The sequence below is a fragment of the Excalfactoria chinensis genome, chromosome 1 (genome assembly GCF_039878825.1).
Source record: "Excalfactoria chinensis isolate bCotChi1 chromosome 1, bCotChi1.hap2, whole genome shotgun sequence".
Lineage (NCBI taxonomy): Eukaryota > Metazoa > Chordata > Aves > Galliformes > Phasianidae > Excalfactoria > Excalfactoria chinensis.
In genome coordinates this window covers 57,805,221-57,824,431 of record NC_092825.1, presented here as the reverse complement: position 1 = coordinate 57,824,431, position 19,211 = coordinate 57,805,221, and the positions used below count along the sequence as shown (strand labels likewise).

The 19,211-nt window shown below is 41.8% G+C and overlaps 1 protein-coding gene across 3 annotated transcripts in view; it reads right to left on the bottom strand.

Annotated features, from left to right (window-relative positions):
• ADIPOR2 (adiponectin receptor 2) overlaps positions 1-19,211 on the bottom strand; it is a 40,878-nt gene that overhangs the window by 11,157 nt on the left and 10,510 nt on the right. For 2 of the 3 annotated variants that reach the window (XM_072343919.1, XM_072343927.1), the window contains exon 2: positions 10,590-10,825. In XM_072343919.1, the coding sequence (XP_072200020.1) occupies positions 10,590-10,757 (168 nt within the window). In that variant the 5' untranslated portion in view covers positions 10,758-10,825. Of the gene's footprint in view, positions 1-10,589; positions 10,848-19,211 lie in introns of all 3 variants that reach the window. The other variant, XM_072343926.1, reaches the window with a different exon arrangement.

Below are 19,211 nucleotides of genomic sequence, written 5' to 3'. Positions count from 1 at the left end.
TGCAGTTGCCAATAGAAGCTGGCTCTTCTCCAAGAGGTCCCCCCACCATACCATTCTTAACCCAATTTGGTTCACCCACAGTACAGTTCTTGGCTATCCAATATGCAATGTATATCCTTTGTACGCTATGTATGACCTCACATTTATCCACAGTAGAACAATTCAATTGACTAAAATCATCGTCTCACATAACTCGTATCACTTGTACGGTCTACTCACCCACGTTTACCATTCCAGTCTACAGCGCCTCTGAACAAGTCCGGATAGCAACTGCTTATTTTATATCAAATGTTTGATACAACTATTGATTTCCTATAGGCAAATCTTAGGTGAGCATTAGATACACTCTCACAGCCTCAATTACCCCATTAATTCCAAAGGGAAAAGCTTCAGGCAACATAACTCTAAATAGGTTTAAGATTATTCCAAAATAGGCATGTGTTCTGTTGGTCTAGAAAGTGCAATAATAATAATAATAATAATAAATGTTTCATTCTGACTCAACAAAATTCAGACATACTTCCCACACTTAGTTTTACTGACCTCTGCTAATGGATCTCTCCTGTTAGGCTTCTCAATTTTCAATATTATAAATAATGCACTCAAGGTCTAGAAGAGATGCTCGATATGACAGTCTGCACAATCTTAGAAACTACCTTAGAAAATTCTAGGACTCTTTAGACTAGGGAAGGGAAAGTTCCAAGAAGACCTTATAGCAGCCTTCCATTATATGAAGGGGGCCTGCAGAAAAGCTGGGGAGGGAATTTTTATAAGGGCAGATAGTGACAGGATGAGGGGAAATGGCTTTAAACTAGAAGGTAGATTTAGACTAGATATTAGGAAGAAATTGTTTACTGTGAGGGTGACGAGACAATGGGACAGGTTGCCCAGATACACCCAACCTGGAAGCATTCAAGACCAGGCTGACTGGTGCTTTGAGCAACCTGGTCTAGAGGGAGGCATCCCTTCCTATAGCAGGGGGCTGGAACTGGATGATCTTAAAGGTCCCTTCCAACCCAAACCATTTTGTGATTCTATGAAACCAAAGAAATCTTTGGGTTCCAAGAATGTGCCTTACAAGAAAAGCAAGGCTGATATGCAAGAAGTACTACTACACCTTTAACTACCCTACAGTTCTCTCCCCCAGTAATACGTAAGGACCAGTTGGAACAGGGTGATCAAGTTAGCAATGACCAGTTTACAAAAACAGGTAGACTGAAGGAAAAAGGGTCCCTTCCCTTACTGAATCAAAGCCCGTATCCACTGCAATCTGTCCAGCGACTCAAAGCCAAAAGAAGTTCATTTCCCCCTCTCCTCATACTTCCATTTCTAGAATGATGGGAAGGCTTAATTTGAACAGACTGTAAAGCTCGAAGAGCACAGTTATTTATGAACCAGTCCAAAATCTTTGCATTTTGGCAACATGCCTACAAACAAATCATTAGTGAGCTTTATAGTGATAAAAAGGAATTCATATCATACATATACACAACACACACAGAGTCCAGATTACTGCCAGAAAATGGAATTGATTTTACTATCTCCTTCCTGCCATTAAGCTGCAAAATTCAAGGAAATAAAGAACTAAAGCTCAGCTTCTTAGTCCTTTTTTCCATAAGGAGGAAAAACGAGGTTTGCTCTGGAACATCTCTCCTCTTTCAACTCCTTCCCCCCATGTCCTATTAGAAAGGACAGTAAACTGCTTTTTGGAAGCTAGAAACGTATATCTGGAGTGCAATACCAACACTACTTTTCATTTGGATATCCATAGGAGACTACTGACCTTCAATTCTTCAGATAATGACTGAACAAAAAACACCTTTCTGTTCAGAAGCACCCTGTAAAACATCCAATGTGACAAGCTCCTTCGTATCTTAAGATTCCAAGATTTTCTCTTCTTTGGCTGACCATATCAAAAACGCTTCTACAGCATAAGCAAGTATGCACTTTAGAACTCGTTTTCCACTGTTTCCAAATTCTGCCACAGAATCACATTTTAAAACTGAAGAAAACAGTGGGTTTTCTTGCTCAACACCGTGCAAAAACAAGAGGTGCAAGTGAAACTGGGTACCATCCCAAACCAAGTACGTCCAGTACTGGTTTTGCCTTTGTACTTTCCAGATTACTGGCTAAGAAGATTTCTATTTGACTAACACTGCAGATGTTCTTGTTTATTTTGCATTGCCTAACTCATCCGACTTCTTTCTTGCAAGAGCGTTCTCAAGTTTTCAACACTGAAACTCTGAACTCTATAAAGCATTTGGAAATGTTTGATTTTGGAAAAAAAGAAAACCCTCCTCAAACACTTGTAACAAACAAACTTGTCGCAATGGCCAGCTGTCACTCTTCTGCTATACACAGGCAGCAATGCCTAGAATTAATCTTTCACGCAAACCAGAAATCATGGCTTCTGAGTACTCAGACTTCACACTACACTTAAGCACCTGGACATTTACGTCTATGGAAATGCCCAACAATCTTTCCAATTTTAAAATGTATCTCATTTGCAAATTCATAAAGGGTTAAAGCTACAGGCAAACATAGTGCCCAGTGTTACATCAATTATGTAACAGAAGTATAAATGCATCCTGAGTTGATTAAACTGTACCAGAGAATAAACTAAACCCAAAGGGACAGGTGACAATGGGTGGAAGAAAAAAGGTTTCACTGGTTTATCCACGTGCATTTCATTTTGGGAAGTCTTCCAGCTTCTTTCGTGATAGCAGTGACAGATGAGAAGGGAAAAGAAAGGTGAAAACTGGAATTTGATTATATCACTTTGTATGGAGCTCTGGTCAACACACATCCAGAGACAGACCATCTTCAAAACAAGAATTGCAGAGTCAATTTTGGTAAGGATGGGAAAAAGCTTAATGCCGAAACCAAGACTTAGTATATGAGCAAATAAGAGCAAAAAACCTCTCAGAGACCAAATGCCCTCATGAAGTTTATCTTAACATTAAATCTTGTCATTCTATAGCAATGGCACAGAACTTTCAAGAAAGTTTACATGAAGAATATGTTGTCTGAACACCATCCAAAAAGAGGGAAAAAAACCCATTAGGTCACATAGCCGAAGACCTCGCTACAGACAAAAACAGCAAAACCTGCTCTGGCAAAATCAATACACTTATTGGCTACTACAGCTCACCCTTCTCATAGAAGGGATAACAATTTTTATACTGCCCCCTTTGTTTCTGTCAGCAGATCACAGAACGCTTAAGAGTTAGAAGAGTTAGAAGGCACCTTTAAAGGCCATCTAGTCCAACTCCCCTGCAATGGCCAGCAGCACCACAGCTAGGTTGCCCAGGGCTGATCATGCCTCACCTCGAGACAGATGCCCTATTTGTCGATACACTCCCTACAGGAAAGCCTGCCAGAAGTTCAGCTCCAACAGCAGAATATTCCAAAAACCTCCTTACCTGCTTTTGAGAAAGAAGGGTTCTGCAGACCGCAAATAACAGAAGTACAGCTTATTGAGATCAGTAGTTTCTTAACATCAGTTGAAAGACTTACTGAAAGCTTGACAATTTGTGTGACTACTATGTCACCCAGGTGACAAGCAAGCTTTTTTTCACTCGTAGACTACAATTTTGCTAGAAAAAATATGCTATCTGCTCATTAGAAGGCGCAAAATGAAGCAAGTCAGACTTGAATCAACCTTAAAAGCTTATTTTATCAGAAGTGATCCTCTTCTCCTCAATCTTTCAGTAAAGTGCTTCTGGCATTTCTCTGACCCTTGGGTTGATTAGCAGATCCAATGGTAATCCAGCAGAAGTTGCTCACAGTTTTGTTACGCAAACCACTAGATAATCAAGTTGCTTCATATAAACAAGATTTAAGGAGCTCAAATTAGTGCAATGGCAACATCGGGAGCACTGGCTCCCATTTTCACCAAAGTCCACTACAGAATACCTCATGTAGAACACATCTTGGGGCAAAGTTCAGTTCAATACGTATCAGTTACACACCAGATTATTTCCAGTCCCTTCTTCCATATTGTTATCCATCTAGAAAGGAACATAAGGACTTAGTGTAGCCTTCTGTAACCTACGTGTAACTGATGTCTGCTTCCTCAGGCTGCTGTATTCTCCAATCTTCCAGCAGTTTTCAGGACTACACATTCAGAAGTACAGTTGTTTTCACTGGTTACACCCACAGAATTTGATGCAGAAGTGCACAGAAGCACATGTATTAACCAGCAACACCAGTAACTGCAATACATGTCACCTAAACCCTTATAGGGACACAACTTTCTTGTGTCAGGGTTTCCTTTTGGACGCTCACTGCTCACTTACTTGAGGGCCACATGCATACCTATGTAGTATTAAGACAGGGAGCTTATAAAAACCCAAGAGTCAAGGCTCAGTTGTTTCTGATTTCAATTCACTGTTGACATGTTGCTGGTGACTTGAAACTACTATCACAGGAATATCCTAAATATGATTCTGTCTGAATGTGTTTTAAAGTTCTTGTTGCTTCCTTCAGCTGACAGCAGATGTTCCTCTGTTCCGTTCTCTCCTTGACCCGCATCCAGACAGAACTCTGCCTCAATATGAACACATCATTGTGCCATAGGCATGGTAATTGAGAAAAATCAAACGTCTTGATTAACACTAAGTCACAGGACATTATACAACCCTGTACTTGTGTACAATTCTCTTCCTAAGATACAAGTTAGAAGACGTACATCGCCTCATTCACAATACCACCGTTATCCACTATATTAAAATTGAAGTCACAAAGTCTAGACGTGAACTTTGAGCCCTCTTGCTCTTGTTTATCTTGATCTCATCAGATGAATGATTAATAGTGTTTAACATGACATTCAAGTAATTTAATGTTTCTTGGGGCAACGTGCCAGATTCGGTAACTCGAGAGCATGGAGTATAATCAAGATATGTTGAAGGCTGTAATATAAAAATGCAAAGAGAAAGGAGTGATAGGTGGAACTACACTCTTTCTACCAAAAGCCTGTTACATGTTTTTCAGAATTTCATCAGCTTACATCCTTTAGATTATAGGTCATTAACTGGAAAAGCAGAGCTTTCTCTCCTGGCCTTCCCTTAACTTCTGTACGTAGTGGGTTCTTTTAAAACAGTTTTGTCATTTAGAGTTCACATTCTCTTAATCTGGCAAGGTCATAAACATGTACACACCAGAGTTTCCACAAGGCTAACTAACCCACCATGCAGGGTGTGCAGAGCTGTTTTTGCTGTCACGGAACCAAAAACGTCTTTCACTAGCTCTGTGCCAAAGACCCTTACAGCCTATTGGTCAAAATGTTAAGTACTTGTGGGTTCCTGCAGCTCAGTATTTTTCCTTTGTAGGTCACCTTCCTATAAAAGCTACACTCCATTTAATACGGCACTTGGAAACAGTTTTACACAACTCGTCATGGGTGACCGCTTGCTGGTACTCATTAAAAACAAGCGCTAACATTTAACACTTGTTTAGCAAACAGTCCTAGGACCAAAAAAGAAAAAAAAACACGTTGGCTTTAGTAAGTACACTCTTATTAGAACGAGCTCCCTCATTAAACATCTTGAGACGAATAGGGCTCATTACACCTAGGCGCAGTAGCAACTACTGACTTTCTGTCAGCGCTCAGTACAACAGACCAAGGACCCCAGTGCCCACGCATTCTTATCAGTGCGCTTCCCAGAAAAGCCAGCAAAAAAAACCTCATCTGCTGCAGAGGGTTCTCACATGCCGTATTCCGCTCCTTTACCATTATCAATCCTGGCAGCAGAAAAGAAGAAAAAGTAAATAAATAAATGACAGTGGGTTTATGGAAAAGAGCGCTCAGGAAAAAGAACTATTGGAAGCACATTGCTGAACTTAACAGAAGAGCAAAGTCAGGCAATTTAAAGCAGTCAGCAGAAGATGCAGGCTAACTCATCAGTACTGTACTAATTTCTCCATATTGCTCTGAAGGGCTGCTGCATCCCTCATTACTGCCCAGGTCAACCAGATAAGATCTCCATGAGAACTGAGGCAAAAGCTGTGGAATCTAACCTTTCCCTAGGAAAACAGACGTACCAGCGAGCTACAAACAAAACCACTTCCCTCCCTCGCCTCACTGCAACATGCAACACAGCAAGCAATGGCCATAAAACCAGCAGACAGGCAGCAAGCCCAGCAGAGCACCAGCACTTCCCTGCACAAAAAGCTAAAGCTCTCCAGACTGAAAGGAGACAGCTGAACCCAGCTGTAACCTAGCATAACTTTCTCAGTAACTCATATGGAAGCTTTCTGGGAGAAGGGGGCAGATGCACAGACATGGCAGTTCCCCATGTTACCAGCCTTCTGGGCAGAAGACTGTCTTCTCATGGCTGACTAGGTCAACAGTATTTTTTTTTCCCCCCTGCAGACATTCAAGCCCTAAAAGCCTGTTAACATCCAGGCGCATTAGTAACTGTCAGTGAAGGACACATCGGCATCTGACCAATTCCAACCAGTGGAGCCTGGAAACCATCTCCAGAGATACATCAGATGTCTTCAGATTGCTTAAACTGGAACACTTGGATATACAGAGCAGAGTATCTGCAAGAGTGTTTTGCTGCACAAAAGAGGGCATTTTGTAGGGACAGACACGAGATTCAACTACTTGCTTCACTGACTGGCAGTCTGAGTAAGATACGCATTAATTCCAGTGCCTAGAACAGCAACTGAAGGAGAAATTCAGATGCTAAAATCTCTGACCTGAAGTAAAACACCAATTCATCTGCTTTCAAAGAAGTAACATTCTTTCCCAAGAGCTGCAAAAGTGGAGGGATGCAAGAGGTCAAAGAAATACACGGAATGGCAGATTTTGAACATAACGTGCTTCAAAACAAACATGTTTTAGTAGGATCTTAAATTCTATTATGCCAAGCCTCTCCCATACACTCAGATGACAATCTGTAACAACAAAACCAGGAACACAAAGCAGAAAGCAAGAAAACACAGAAGCAGTTGCCAAGTTTTTAATAGCAACCCCAAGTCCCAATAGGAAAAAGCTAGGTGGAAACTAAAGCTAAATGGAATCAAACAGATCAAGAAACCTGCAAAGAAGAAAGAATTTCAAGCAGTCAGGATGTAAAAATATCAGTTCTAGAAAGACTACTCTTAAAACCCCCATGTGTAGGGTTGACCTACAAGACTTCCTGGGACTTTTCCACTGCCCAGCCTTCTTCTACCCATTTAGATGACTTCAGAGCTACGTTGAACTCCTCCCAAACCCTTACTACTTGTTACCAAACACTTTAGAGCAGTATGCCCCCAATTCACATGTCCATCTCAGCGCCACACAGTGCAACCACACGAGGTGGCTCAACTGTACAAAAGGAAGCATCACAGCCAGGAATATAAAAACCTCATGGCTGGAATAAGGGCAGATAAAATGGTTTTCCCGTTCACCTCCTATCACTGACGGATTAAAGCTGAAAAAGGAGAAAGTCAAACACAGGTTTTTAGGGCTGCATAAAGAGCTCATTCACCAGGTTACAATAGTCACTCATCTGACTGCATGGGCTTAAGAAAGCCACAGCAAGAGGGATTTCTTCAGAAGCGATCACTGCTGGAATTATGCAGGCAGTGAGACGTATCAACATATATACACTCCAGGAAAGAACAGAATTACACGATCAAAGACAAAGAGGTTCAACATACAATGGGTATTAGTTTTATACGAACCATACCTTCTTGCAAGTATCACTACATAACTGGCAGATGATAGCACTGGTAGAGGCATACAGGAAGCATGGTGAAGTATTCTGAATAATACCCAATTACCTCCCAGGAAAGGCAACTAAAATAATCATTAAGGCAACTAACTAGTACCTCTTGTGGTACCATGGCTCAGCCAGTCTCCTCCTATGCAGGAAGCAAACACGCAAGTAGGCAGAGGAAAGGGATTCTTGCAGAGGAGAGCTTGAGGCAGATTTATTACAAACAGAACTGCAGTGAGATAATAAGGCTAATAGGATCAACAACTAGCATGCAGGCATAAGAAAAACAGTGTAGTTCCATAACAGGACAAAAATGTAAGAATTTTTACACTAATGTCTCAAGTCTTATTCCCAATAAATTTTAGGGAAATAGTCTAACTGTTAGGAGACACCTGTCTGGTAAAACATTAGTTTGTCACAATAGATCAATTGAAAAGCATAGGAAAGCACAGTGGATGTTCTTAGGCATGTACACCCTCCCTATACAGCTCTCATCCACTCATTATCAGCATAGGATATCCTAGATTTTTGCAACTACATTGAAGCAGAAAGTATTTAGCCAATAAAATACTAATAGTGTAGGCATCACTTGAGTTCTTCTATAAAGTTTGTTTAGTTTGTGTGTCTGGGCATTATGGCCATCTACAGAAGAGCAGTAAACTTAATGCACTGTTAGCTAAACAAGGGCATATTCAAAATATACTCATCAAAATACTCTATACGTGCTTTCTATTTCACTAAGCACATGTACAAAAAGAATTACAAACCATGATCAGTTCTGGGCTTTTACTTTTGACTGCTCCATCCTCAAGTAACTCACATTATTCAATCAGAAAGTCAAGACAAGAATGAAAACAACCCTACACAAGTTGACACCAAACTTAAGAGTCAAATAAATTAGATCTGTTCCAAATATCTGTTAGTACAATTCAACCTATTTTTTTTCTTACCCTAAGCAAATTCAGCTATTGGCTATCACATGTATAAACTTTTTCATTACTACCTACACAATATCAAGATGACTGCATTTATTTGCTTTTATCATGATTCTGAGAACAGCTTGTAGAAGTTATTGCACCATATAATCATTGATTTGGCTTCTCGGTCATCAGTATTTGTCCTCATAATTAAAGTCAGTCAGAACATCTTAAGCTAAATGCATAAGTGCTCACAGTAATAAAGTTAAGACAGACTAATACAAGCTATCACGTCATCCAAACCATTACTGTGGTCCATACACGCAACCAAAATCTGTGGCAAATGCAATTACAGCAACAGCGCATCCCTTCTGCATTAAAGGCTATGTTATGCAGTATCAGCATGTTTTTACTGCTGTCTAAAAAGAAAAAAAACATACAGCTGTCATAATTGAAATGATGCAGTACACTCGTAAAATCATTATAAATGTAATAGTGAGCCTAAGATGAATGCTTCTTCCACTTAACTGTCCTGATATTCAGCTGCATATGTCCTGAGAGAAGCACTAATTACAGTTCTGAAACTCCCTAACCAGAAGGTACTTTTGCCCAGTGCTTGGACGTTACCTTTGTACAACACTTAATTAAGTTGTGGAACGCCTTTCTACAGGATGTTGTGGCTGCTAAATTCCACAAAGACTCACATGCCAAAAATTCAAGAACATTGCCACTATCTCAGGAGATGTGCAAACCACCAACTGCTAAAAGCCAGCATAATAACATGGTTCCCCATCCTTGTACTCTTCCTTACAAGTCTACTGCTGGCAACAGGATACTGAGTACTGCAGTTTTGGTCTAACCCAGATGGCTGTTCTTCCAGCAAAAATGCTTGCAATCGCTTTTCTGTCCTAATATCCAAGACAATAGCAATCAGCCAAGGTCCAGATTATATAAAGCTAGAGTAAATGTATCTTCTTTTACTTGTAACCGTCACTTGCAGAACAGAAATCTTTTGACCTCAGCAACATCTCAGCAGGGAACAAACTATTTCAAGCCCTATTCTTTAAGGTAGGAATACAAAAACAAAACTGCTAAACTTATGCTTCCCACAGAATCATAACATGTCCTGTGTTAGAAGGGACCCTGAAGATCATCCAGCTTTAACACCCCTGCTTTGGGCAGGGCTGCTACCCAGCAGTTCACACTGCCCAGAGCCCCATCCACCCAGGCCCCAAACGCCTCCAAGGATGGGGCACCCACAGCTTCTCTGAGTAGCTGTGCCAGGGCCTCACCACCTTCTGAGTAAACAATTTTCTCCTAGTATCAAACCTAAATCACCCCTTCTTTCAGTTTTAAACTGTTCCTCCTTGTCCTGTCACTAAAGCCTAGTCTTAACTAGGGAAAGACACATGAGAAGAAGCTGAAGTCCCTTGGTTTGTTCAGCCCAGAGAAGAGGAGACAGAGAAAAGGCCTCATCACAGGCTAAAGCTGCCTCAGAAGGGGAGTGCAGGGGCAGGAGTTGATCTCTGGTCCCTAGTGACACCAACAGATTGACATGGATCTGTGTGAAGGCCAGAATGGATATCAGGAAGAAGTTCTTCAAGCAGAAGAACAGGCTCCCCAGGGCAGTGGGCATGGCACCAAGTTCACTGGAGTTCCAGAAGCATCTAGACAATGCTCTCAATCACATGGTCTGATTTTTGGGTGGTCCTGTGTGGAAGGAGGAGTTGGATTCAGTGATTCTTATGAGTCCCTTCCAAGTTGGGATATTCTATGATGCTCTCATAAATTCAGCTGAGTATTTCTGGTATCTTCCTGGTTTTATTACAGTTATTTAACAGGCATAACATGGTTGCAGAATCTCAGTTCATAGATCTGAATTTATTTCAACCAGTGAATGAAACACGCGCAGAAAAACTCATTTAACTCAGCCACTCTAACAGATAATCATATAACTTACATTTTCCTGATTAGAAGACAGAGGTGGCTCCACTAAAAGAAGACTCTGCTCAGAGTTGTCCTCTTCAAAGGCTGTCTGTGTTGTTGCAGTGTCAGACATGTGTCCTTTTCTGAGCCGTAGACCTGGCTCTGGAGAACCAGCATTATCGAGTTCCGTTAGTTCATTCATGAGATGCTGGGAGCCTTCCCAAATATTCTGCTTCCTCTTGATCCGGTTTGGCTGATTACGCGTTGGCTCTGAAAGACAGAATTTGTGTAACTAAACTGACGTTAAAATGATCAGCGTAAGAATTGGCTGGAAGAAAAACGTGCCTAAAAGCTGCTAGACAGCTATGATGATTGCTTTCACACAGGCCTACATTTCCACATAATCATCTCTATAGAATTTTATACTGCTGGACAGTGAATTCTTATCTTGTGACCACTAAACACTTGTGTTCTAACACAAATTAAGCATATCTTTGAAAGATGACAGAAAATGCATCCCAGAAATTCACAGTACATTTACAGAAGCACAATTGTGTTCTGACTGATCTTTTATATTCTTACAAAGTAGAAATGCTGGGCTGCTGATACTAGTCATAACTAAAGTACCTGTCACATGCATTCTAAAGCTATCAGCTTTGTGGGTATGAGACTCATTTCAAATTGCCTGGGCTCCACTAAAACTAGAACATTAAGCACTGATACAGATGCATGGATGGCAGCAAGCAGACAGAGCACCAGCAGCAGCTAGCTCTAGGCGGAATGAAAGTGGGGTAGCAGTACACACAGCAATCATGTTTCCACTGCTTAAGTTAGCACACTATTACTGCTAGCAGTGGGTTTGTACCATAACTCACAAAACGAGGTAGACTAAACAGCTTTAGATGCCATTCATTCCATCCCAACAACTGAAAATTGATCATTCCCATAGAAAACTATACGCCAAGCTATCCACATAGAAAAGTAACTTTACACTTACAACAACACAAAGTGGATGTGGGGCAAATTTAACTCAAGATGCCAAAGATTAATTAAACATCCAAATACTACCTGATGACAGCTTGTTAATCAGCTTTTTATCCAAGAGTACTACTGGTTACCTATTTATCTTGTACACCAGTACCCAGCAGTCACTGGGACAGGAAGCTGAGAGATACCCATCTGGCACCACTTGTCTTGGGAAGCACAAAACCGAGGCATTTTGAGCTCCGAGTGCCATGAACCAGAAGAATGAATTAGTGCTTAACTGACACTGCAGAGTCACTCTGAATGAGAACCCACTGGTCTCATACCAACAATCACTCGGTCTGATTCTGTTCCTGCAGCATTTAAGTACTTAGATGTGACTAATGTGTAACATGAAGATAACATCTAACAAGTCTTAACTTGCCAGAGTGCATAATTAGGCTGGAATTTTAGAACCCAGTAAAAGATGCCAAACTTTGTCATAATGTAAGAGGGCAAATTAAAAATATAAGACGAGGGTTTGATATTGGCAGTCTCGCAATAAAATGTCACCTCCAAAAGGCCAACAAATAAAGTTACCCCTTCCTGTAAGGGATTAATCTCATTTATATATGAACACTGCAAGATGATCCTCAGCTCTGACAAATGCGCTAAAGTTAATTTTGCTGTAGCAGTTTGTAACATTACCTCCCCTCAGCTGCCTGGCAGTCACCAGGGAAGAGAGCTGCTCATGAGCAGGTACCAGACTGAGGAGCCTGTGCACACCTCAGCTGTCTGAGCTCAGCATGGCACGCTGCCTTCATCACCCAGGAAGGTACAATTACAGCACAACAGCAGAGCAGATGGCATGTGCACCTTTCTGTTAGCGTGCCACTACAGGATCAGTAACCTCCATCAGAGAAGTAGCACCTCAAATGGCCACATCTGCTTACCAAGTAAACAGCAGGTTTTACTATTTTTTTCCTTCCACAAGCTTTAAGCAATAGGACTGCTACTGTGTGCTGCACTGTCTGCTGCACTGCCTGCTATGTTGCCTCATAGCATGTCCTTACATCACCCCGCACCTCTATGACATTGTGGGAGCAGCTCAAAGACAAAGAGGCTCAGTACCCACACAACAGGCTTGGCCACATTTGGCCAATGCATTTGCGAAAGGTTCTGCTAATATGAGAAGATGTAAGAATGCCAAGAGACTTCTGAAATCAGGCCTTGAAGATTTACTTAGCCAGCACTCTCTGCCAAGCAATCACTGGGGTTAAAAATAAAAGAGGCATTTTACCTCCTGCCAGTCAGATTTGCATTTAGCAGCAGAGGTGAACTTCTGAGTGTCATAAAAATAGAATGCATTGTGTCTTGAAATCACAGCAGAACTGCTCAATGGACTAAGATGTTTCCATGTTGTCCTTCATGCAGCACTATTTCCGTGCTGAATACACCCACTCTTACGGGGTACAGTCTAAGTGTGGCCAGTAACATCTAGCCAAAAGATGGCAGCTAAAACACTCAACGAAGTATAACTGTAAGTTCTAGAAGCAAAACCCCAGCACTCTGTCCATCTGTTGACTCAATATGCAGCTGCCACCACAAGCTGCAATAGCCCAAGTGTTCCTCTCTCCCAACGGCTCACTCCACCCAGTTCAGAAGAGGTCAGCCTCACAGCAAGGACAGTCAGCATCTCTCTATGGCTGGAGATGAACTTCTCTTTCTGAGAACAAATTCAGAACTATTTCAGCAGTTCACAGAAATTGTGCAACAGCAGAGGAGTCAACATCCACAGTTACTGAGCATATGTAGGACACCAAATATCCCCCAGGTGTCATCCCCTAGATGACAAGGCAAGAGTAGTTACACAAGCCTAAGCACCACAGGATGATGATGCTGTTCTTTGTAAGACCTTCATTGCTATTCTCAAGAGAAAAGACTATGAGAGCTTAATAACCTTCCCCAGTAAGTCATACAGACCACCTAAGCTTTCTGAACTTGCCGGCATGAAGACGGGCTTTCTGCCTTAAGTTAACAATGTATCCTGGTGGCAAAGCAAAGAAAGCACTCTAAGGGTAACACTTGCAGACAAATTTGAGAGATTTGTAACTCCCTTATTTGTGATAGAACAGATCCCAGATGGTCACATTACTTCCTACCACCCATGCAAAGCCATCTCTCCGGCACTCAGCCCTTCCCAGCATGTCCCTCCTATCAGCAGTGCAACAATCCCATAAGACCTATTTCATTCTGTTCACAATTGGTATTTCAAAGAAGAATGAAAATGTCACCTCTCCCCACACTCCTCTCATTTGTCAACAGCCTGATAGAAACACTCTGGCTGTTTTGCCAGTGGACAGGGTCAGAGACACCAAGTTAAAGAAGTCTGATTCTCTTAAGTTTAAAGAAATGAGGTAATAAGTGAAACAATACAGAAAACAGAATTAGGCAACATGCGTAACAGTTACTGTGTGAAGATAGCAATAGTGATTAAGATACATCACCAGTTGCCCTCACGCTTGATAACCACTGTCCAGATCAGCAGTCACTGGGGAGCCCCAGTTGCAGCAAGGATTTGGAGAGCCTTTTCCAATAACTGGGAGGCCCTACACAGTGCATCCAATTTCGTTACAAGAGGGTCCAGCTTTTATATTGTTGAATAAACAAGCTTACATGATAATGAGGCGGAAACATTTAGTTTCATTCTCCCTTTGGATTCCACCTCAAGACTGGTCAGGGCTCAAGGAGGAACCAAGGAAGTCCGTGACCTAGTAGGTCTTGACACTATGCTTCTGAACAAGGAAAGGTTAACAAGGAAACATTAATACACAATGCTTTATCTAAGCTATATCTCTTGCTAATGAGATGTTTTGTTCAAGATACATATTTTGTTAATGACCATACATATTTTACTATTGATCAGATACCAATGATACAAGGCTGGGCTGTGAGATTCATCTAGATGTCAACTTTGGTAAGATGCCTTTAGTTCAGGTCTCAGTACTTCATCTGTTTAGAAAAGCAGTGGCATCTGCTATGTTTTTTCCTTGCTCATCCTCCTCAAACTCTCTCTCAGTCTAGTATGAGCATTATTAAATAAGCAGTAGAGAACACTAACCTTCATAATATTAGTTCATTATCCCCAACAGAGCTTTGTTATCAAAAGAACAAAAGGTCATGAAAATTTCAGGCTAACATCATTTCTCACAACATTCATTAATGTATAAAGAAGGGCTTAAGTGCACAAAAGGCTTCCTTAGAGAGATATTTCAACCTGCAAACTTCTGCTAGAGAGGTCCTGTATAATCAGTCCCTCCCCAAAGATAGAGTAACAATAGCGCTATTCAGTAATGTCATACAACAAATTATATCAGGTGATGCTGGCATCGTCCTTTTGCCCAAATCATACATCATGTTCCCTTGTTCCCCAGAGCCACTACTCAATCCTCATATGAGTTTATCAATTGTAAAATGCTGGCAGGTTATTTTGGGTTGGGCTTTTTTGGTTGATTTGTTTTGGTGTTCTTTTTGTGGTGGTAGGATGATGATTCCTCAGCTTTCTGCCTGTGTAGTACCGTGGTCCATTCACTGGGGAAACAAGGCCAGCACATGTGCCCATACAGACAAGAAGTGGAAGCATATACACTGGGTAAGGGGGAGAGGAAGTCACATGAATTAGATGGGTGCTGAGCTTCACCGGTAGATGTGGCCCTGCTAATCCATGCTGAGTCACTTATTAACTGGATGGGTTATCCACTGATTGGCTGCTTTCGTTGTTGCACATAGAGCAATGCAGAAGAGATACATGTTCCATACATTTCAAACCCCCAAGCTGAAAGATCACAGCGGGAAAGTTAACAAAACAATAATATCAAAAGATCCAAAAGCATAGCCTGAAATAAGGGATTCTTATTCCCCCCTTTAAAAAAGTAAATGAGCCTTTTGGTGACAGCACTATGCCATTTCTTGCAGTCTGCCAAGTATTCTGAACTACACGCTCTAAGATAACACAAGGGTGCCTACGATACAGGGAAAGGAAGATGATGATAGAAAACCTTGTTTTCTCAACGTACCCTGAAGGAAACTTACTAACTAGGCTATAAAAATTCTTTGGGGGGTGGCGGTCATAGTTAAAACAGGAGGAACAATGAGGCAGCAATGCAGCACCTCTCCTCTTAGATGCAATTTCCCTAGACAAAGAGACACCTACCAAACAAAGATTAGGCTCCCGCCGAGGGTCAGCAGCCAAAAAGCTGTCTTTGTAACTTGTAAACTGTCACCGGACACTTCAGCCTAAGCTATTTCACAGCAGGCTGCAGAGGCAAACAATCAGGCACATTCTGATGCGTTTGGATCCAAAGAAAGGGAACTAGCCAAGAGCCTGCCTACATTAACTGAATGCATCCATTTCACAGGATCCCGTTACATTGTTACAACATTTGTCCAATTTGTACTGCAAATTGGACCCCAGTTTTGTAACTGGGTGAAGGCACTGTGTCACAGGTTGGCCCACCCCCAGCGCCCCACGTCCGTTCGGCTCTTACAGACTGGATGGCTGCTGTAAATCAGTTTTACTCTTCAATAAACCGAAGCCAAGAGAATTGTCACCAAAGCCATATAAAATGAGGAACAGAAGTTCAAGTTCTTTTCACATCACATTCCACAACAAGCCACATCCCAGACCTGGAAAGCTTTGGTTCATTTTTCATCCAATAGCTTGGGTTCTCCAAGCACAACGTGTCCCATCTTCATGCCCATCTATGATTTTATTTCTACAGCATCTTACTAACTCGCACCAACTAGCTTCACGGTTGCCCAAAAAAAGAAAAGATGCAGTTGGTTTTCGTTAGTAACACTTCAGATTGCAGATTGTCTGAAGGTGAGAGACTGAAATCAGCCATCACTATTCATCTTAACCGAGATTTTTAGAATACAGCCTTTGAACTCCTGACTCAAAGACACTCAATCCAAAGAAGAGGTGCTGGGTGACTATGAAAAACAGTCTTTGGAGCAGGCACCGAAGTCCATTGCTGCACTAGGAAGCTGAGAGAGCACTCACTTTTCCCCTCTACAGAGAATCTTTGCAGGAGAACGTAAATGGCACCAGATCAACAGCAGCTGCGATCCAGAGAGCAAACATTCCTCTGTGCTGGCAGGTACAAGCACTCTCCTCCCAGCAAGTGAGGGTTTCCATTTCTAGAAATGGAAGTGAGATCCTTTACAATGCAGGCAAATACTCTAACACCTGGAGCAACTGTACAAAAACAACTACCTCTGCCTTCTTGTTAAAAGCCAAGAGGAATACACGCTCCAGGCTGCTGAATTTAAGCAAGATGTATTGAAAACAGTTGTTTCAGCAGCTCTATGGCTTGCCTGAATGGCTGGTTTAGCAGATGTTGCAACAATGTAGATGGGAGGGCTGGCTGCTCTCAAGTGCAGGGAGCCCCATTGCTGCCCATCCACCCCCAGCACCAGCCACTTGTCATAAGCCATCCCAGGGCTGTATGGAGAAATGCTGGCCCAGGACTGATAATGAGATAACCATTCTCTATCAAACTGGCAAGTTGGACTGGCTTGGTACACCACTGGATAAGCAGGAGGGGCAGTGTGACACACAGTTGGACCACACACTTCAGATTTTAAATCCTTCTCTGTTTTATAGGCAGTATTTTCTTTACTTCTTACATACTGACAGCTCTCCATTGACCAAATCATTGAGCTGTCACCTACACACATGCCACGATCTTTCCTGAGACATACTAACCAGCTGCAGACCACACCTGGCCTAGCAAACCAAACATTTAACCGAGACTCCTAATTTGAATGCATTTTTTGCTGATACTTTCTTAATCACCAGGACCCCAATCAATAAATATATATATATATATTAAAAACATCTGCTGTAATAAGACTGGATGTAACTTGTATTAGTAAGAAACCTATTTAGTCAAATGGGTGACATTCTAAACAAGGCCAGGGAGTTCCTTTTATGATGTGTACCTTAATAGCCTTAATGCAAAAGGCAGCGAACGTATCCTGTTTTCTGAACAGGTTATCATAGCTGAGAGTTAAGAAGCCTAAGCAAACCTTTAGTACCTGCTGACACCTAGCACTGCTCTTCCAGAGAAGCAGCACCATCTGGAAAGGAACACAGGACATCTCCAATTTGGAAACAAGACCAAGGTCACTGATATAATCTAAAATGACTGCCTTGTAACAAAGGAGAGAGCAAAAATACCCCCTATCTACTTACGATACTCAGAGCATTGCTGAAACACTAAGAACCCAAACTGACGCCTGCATGCATGCAAACCCTTAGAGATAGAGCCTAAACTCAAAACACATCTACGGTCTCTAGCTAAACCAAGGCACTCTCACAAGAAGTCATCTTGCTGCAGCTTGTTTTACCATCTTGGCATAAAAATTTCTGCTGGCATGATTGCTTTCCCAACAGAGATTATTTTTTTTTATTGGTAATATAGCTGTGGTCTGCAGTCTAATCAGCATAGCTACATTATAAACATTAAGTTTGAAATATCTTAAGGCCATAAACATGCTCCATGCTAATTTTGAGGTAACTATGAAGCATTTGGGGAGCAGATATGTTAGACGTTGCAAAGCAATGGTATTAACAGTGACAGGGGGATGAGCAGCTGTGCAGCCCTGTAACAAAGCATGGCCACTGCTTGTACTGGCCCTAAGGGACTGTGGCTGGGCAGGCCTGCTCTGCCAAGTCTCCCTTAACTGCCCCAGAGCTCCGTTTTACTTCGTTTAGCTGGGACAGCATCTTGACTGATTGACCATGGCTTATTTATTTTACTTTTCATCACCTTTGCATGACAAAAATCACAGTTTTAAACAGATGTCAGTGACAAGTAGCTTTTTCTCTGTAGAAAGTTATTTACAAAGATGTAGAGAAACACAGGACTGGTATGACAGCAGTGGCCTTGAGGACAGACGGGACACAGTGCAGAGGAGTACAGGCACAGGACAGAGATGGGACACTCAGGCCCCCAGAGACCCTGTGCCTATAAACTACCTACTAAGGGTCTGGTAAGGAAACAAGACAGACCTGGAACTGGACAAAACTGGCTTTAGGAACAGCGAAGAAATGTGAACTGATGCATAACAAATGCACAATAGACAGTAAATCTATTGTTGTCAGATGCAACCTGGAGCTGTAGATCAATGAAGAAAAATGTATAAGAGCTAGTAAACATACAAAAAAAATATATCCCTAAGTGGATCTTAGAGGTAGAAAGAAGTAGCGGGCAACACGGCTATCATATTCCTCCCAACAGAGGACACCAGAAGGTGACCTCACAGTGGTATCCTCCCCAGCAGCACAAAGCTGCTGATATAAAGACTCAAAGCAGCAGTGGAATGGTGAGCGTCACTGAAAGAAGGGCCAGAAATCAGAGCATGAGAGCATTTTAGTGACATTACATATATTTCCCTCCCCCTGTAGGTAAGTATTCCAACTGCGTTTTAATAGCCCCTTCTTTTTTCTTGAATACCTAAATCTAGACTAACGAATCTTGAGCTTGACAGCTTAGATTTTTATTAAACTAATAACATATCATTGGCTTCGCTTACACATACGTTATTTTCACACGCAAACACACAGAGTACTTCCTCTTCGCCCATAAACAAGAATGAACCAGTGTGGGCGGAGGCCTCAATTTCTTCC